Source organism: Otolemur garnettii, unplaced genomic scaffold, assembly GCF_000181295.1.
Source record: "Otolemur garnettii isolate 467f Iridium unplaced genomic scaffold, OtoGar3 scaffold00047, whole genome shotgun sequence".
NCBI lineage: Eukaryota > Metazoa > Chordata > Mammalia > Primates > Galagidae > Otolemur > Otolemur garnettii.
This window is the reverse complement of record NW_003852442.1, coordinates 3,599,197-3,602,284: the sequence shown is the minus strand read 5'-3', so window position 1 is coordinate 3,602,284 and position 3,088 is coordinate 3,599,197. Positions and strand designations below refer to the sequence as shown.

The 3,088-nt window shown below is 51.7% G+C and overlaps 1 protein-coding gene across 1 annotated transcript in view; it reads right to left on the bottom strand.

Annotated features, from left to right (window-relative positions):
• PKD1L2 (polycystin 1 like 2) overlaps window positions 1-3,088 on the bottom strand; it is a 91,230-nt gene that overhangs the window by 9,495 nt on the left and 78,647 nt on the right. Inside the window, exons 35-36 of the mRNA XM_003791419.2 lie at window positions 2,460-2,593; window positions 1,027-1,154 (exon numbers count right to left, since the gene is read on the bottom strand). Of these exons, the coding sequence (XP_003791467.2) occupies window positions 1,027-1,154; window positions 2,460-2,593 (262 nt within the window). The remainder of the gene's footprint in view (window positions 1-1,026; window positions 1,155-2,459; window positions 2,594-3,088) is intronic.

Here is a 3,088-nt window from a genome sequence, read left to right as displayed (position 1 = left end):
ACCTCCATAATAAAGAGACAGAGAGAGGGGGAGATTTAAAAACTGCTCCAGCAGTAGTGTGACACAGATTTGTGGGTTTTGGAGAGTGACTTTCCAAAGAAGCTGCTGGCAGAGTGTGGAGGTGGGTGGGGCGTTGGTCCCCTACGTGGCTGTTGGGGTGGGGCTTGCATTGATGGTGTACGCTGCCCACGTGGGGGGGTTCTACTTTATGAGGCTGATGGTGTGGTCCAGGCCTACAGTGTAAAGGTCAGGGGTCAGGCTCTATGGGTTCAAATTCTGACCTTGGATCAATTATTTGATATCTTTGGACTGTAGCTTCCTACTCTGTGAATTGAAGCCAATGGGACCTTTCTCTTGTTGTTGGTAAGGAGGAATCACATAGCATGGAGCCTGCCACTCACAGCTGTTGTCCTTGCTTTACAGAGGTTGTTAGAACAGGGGATGGAGGGCCAAGATACCCCTTTAAGGTATCTGGTCTGCATTTTCGGTGCGAGGAGTGGAGGGGGCATGTGATCAGCTTCAGCTGCATTGCCAGCATCTTCCGGCCTTCTGTGTCACCAACATCTGCACCTGAGTGGTGCAACATGGCCATCAAGGTGGCAAAAGGGTTTTTACCTAATTCCCAGGGGCTGTAGCCGAGAACAAAAAATGCTAAGAATCCCCACAACCTAAGTCTAGAGGACCTAAGCTGTGGGGACAGCCTCCCCCCTTCATCCCCCTACCCCAGCTTTTTACAAAGTCTCCATAAATAGGACCCATGATCCCCCCTCCACCCTGAAGGTCCACCTTCTGAGTCCTCAGCTACCGAGAAGTGCCAGCCTTGGGTCCTCCCCATGTCTGAGGCTGCAGACAGCAGCCTGGATTTTCCCACAGGAGAACAGAACCAAAGGTCGCCAGCGCAAACACCTAAGGCAAAGCCTTTTCCTGCTGCCCTCAGGCCCCACCCCTAGGGAGAGGACAGGGCTGGGGGTCCCAGGCGTACCTCACCTCCAGCCCTGCCCGTGGGGCCACCAGCACACCCCTTACCTGCACCACCATGTAGTAGAGGAGGAAGAGGAAGTACACAAGCTCGGCCGCCACCACGAAGGGGTGCCAGCCGTCAGTGAAGGGGTACAGGCGGAGGCTCTGCAAGGCCGCGTGTGTGAAGAAGGTGCCTGGGGAAGCAAAGTGCACTCAGCTCACCCATGGCCACCCGCCCTCTCACAGCAGGGGCTTCTGCCTAGAGGCCATCAAGTGAGATGTCTCAAGTCAGGCCCTTCTGAGGGTTGGCTGGGGCAGGGGAGAGGAGGAAAGGGCTTGAGACCCAAAAACACAGGGTAGATGCCTAGAGGCCAAAGATAGTGGACACACCAGAAGGTCCACCCTCACCCTCTGCATTGGGAGTCACTGTTTGGGCACATGGTCACCTCCAGCAAAGCACCCACTGCATGACAATTCACTCCAGCTTGGCGCATTTAAAGCCATTTCATCTAAAGACCTTGCACTGCCTGGCTTAGGGGCTCACACCTGTAATCCCAGCACTTTGGGAGGCTGAGGTGGGAAGATCTCTTGAGCTCAGGAGTTCGAAACCAGCCTGAGCAAGAGTAAGACCCTGTCTCTACTAAAAATAGAGTAACCATCATAGTGGTGAGTGCCTGGAGTCTCAGCTACTCAGGAGGCTGAGGCAGGAGGATCCCTTAAGCCCAACAGTTTGAGGTTGCTGTGAGCTATGGCGCCACAGCACTCTACCCAGGGCAACAGAGTGAGACTCTATCTCAAAAATAAATTAAATTAAATAATAAACAAGTAAATAAACACACTTCACTGAAAATTAATTTATCTAATGGCCAATATGTCTAAGTGAAAGTCAACTTTCATTTAAATCATTTTCATCCATTTGAGTGTCTTTTTCTTATTTTTTTTGTTTTTGCTTTTTTGTTTTGTAATGATTTGGGGGTAAGGATGTTTTGAAGCCAATTTGACCAGTATAGTTACTATGGTTCTACGAAGACAAAGGATCCCCAAGGGCAACAGAATGAGGAGAAGGAAATAATCTGAGTCCTTGACCGCATCAGTGATCTGCTGAGTCACCCAGATCCGAAGCCCACCTCATATTTTCATGTGGAGAAACGTGTAATTCAATCAGGTGTGAGTTTGGGTAAGTTGTTTAAAAGGTTAACTTGTTTAAAGCCAAAAAGATGGCAAAAAGAAATAGGAAAACATGTGCGGTACCTGTGCCTCAAAGGAGTAGGGCATTTAGGCTGGAGGAGCCCTAATGTGTTACCTTTGGGGGCCCAGGGAGGAGTAGGTAGTAGCTGTGAGGAGAACCAAGACCCACCCCCAAGTTTCCTGAAGATTTGCCCTGGAACTCTGGCCTTGAGGTGGCAGCATCCAGCTGGCTCAGGAGTCTTCCCCCTCACCCAGGGGAAGGGCAGTGTGTTCTAGAAAGCTACAGAGGGTTCCCAGGCGAGGCTGCCCACCCAGTGCACTTGTCTCCAGGGTCAGTGTGACAACGCAGAACAGATTGACGTTGGCATTGTAGACGGTGAACTCCACAAACACAGCTCTGGTCAGCGTATCCAGCCAGGTGTTGTCAAAGAGATACTGGAGTGTTCTGTAGGAGAGAGGGACATTTGGGGCATTTCCATCCTGCAGAGGCTTCCCTGTCCCCTCAGTCCCTTGATGAGGCTGGGGCTTCCAGCCTAAACTTCTCTTTCTGCTTTCACTCTCCTCCCAGGGCCACCAGGCCACTGCCACTGGGAGTGGTCACAGTTTGAGGTCTGTGGTGAGGCACTCTCTCTCAATCCCCAGAGCAGACCTTCACCATCATCTGTGAAATGCAGATTCTCAGGCCCACCCTCCCCCTGACCCCTCAAACTCTGAATCTGAAACTCTGGGGTGCAGCCCAGGATGGGTGTTTCGATGAGACCTCTAGGGGATTCGGATGTTTTTTAAAGTGTGAGGTTCCCTGGTAGTAGAGGAGGGACACAAGGCATCGGGGGACTTAGGCATGCAACTGCCACAGTAGCTATGGAGGTCCCTTCTGGGCAGGAAGCTCCCATGACACCAGTTCCTGGAGCTCTGACCACCTGGTGTGATGGGAAGAGCA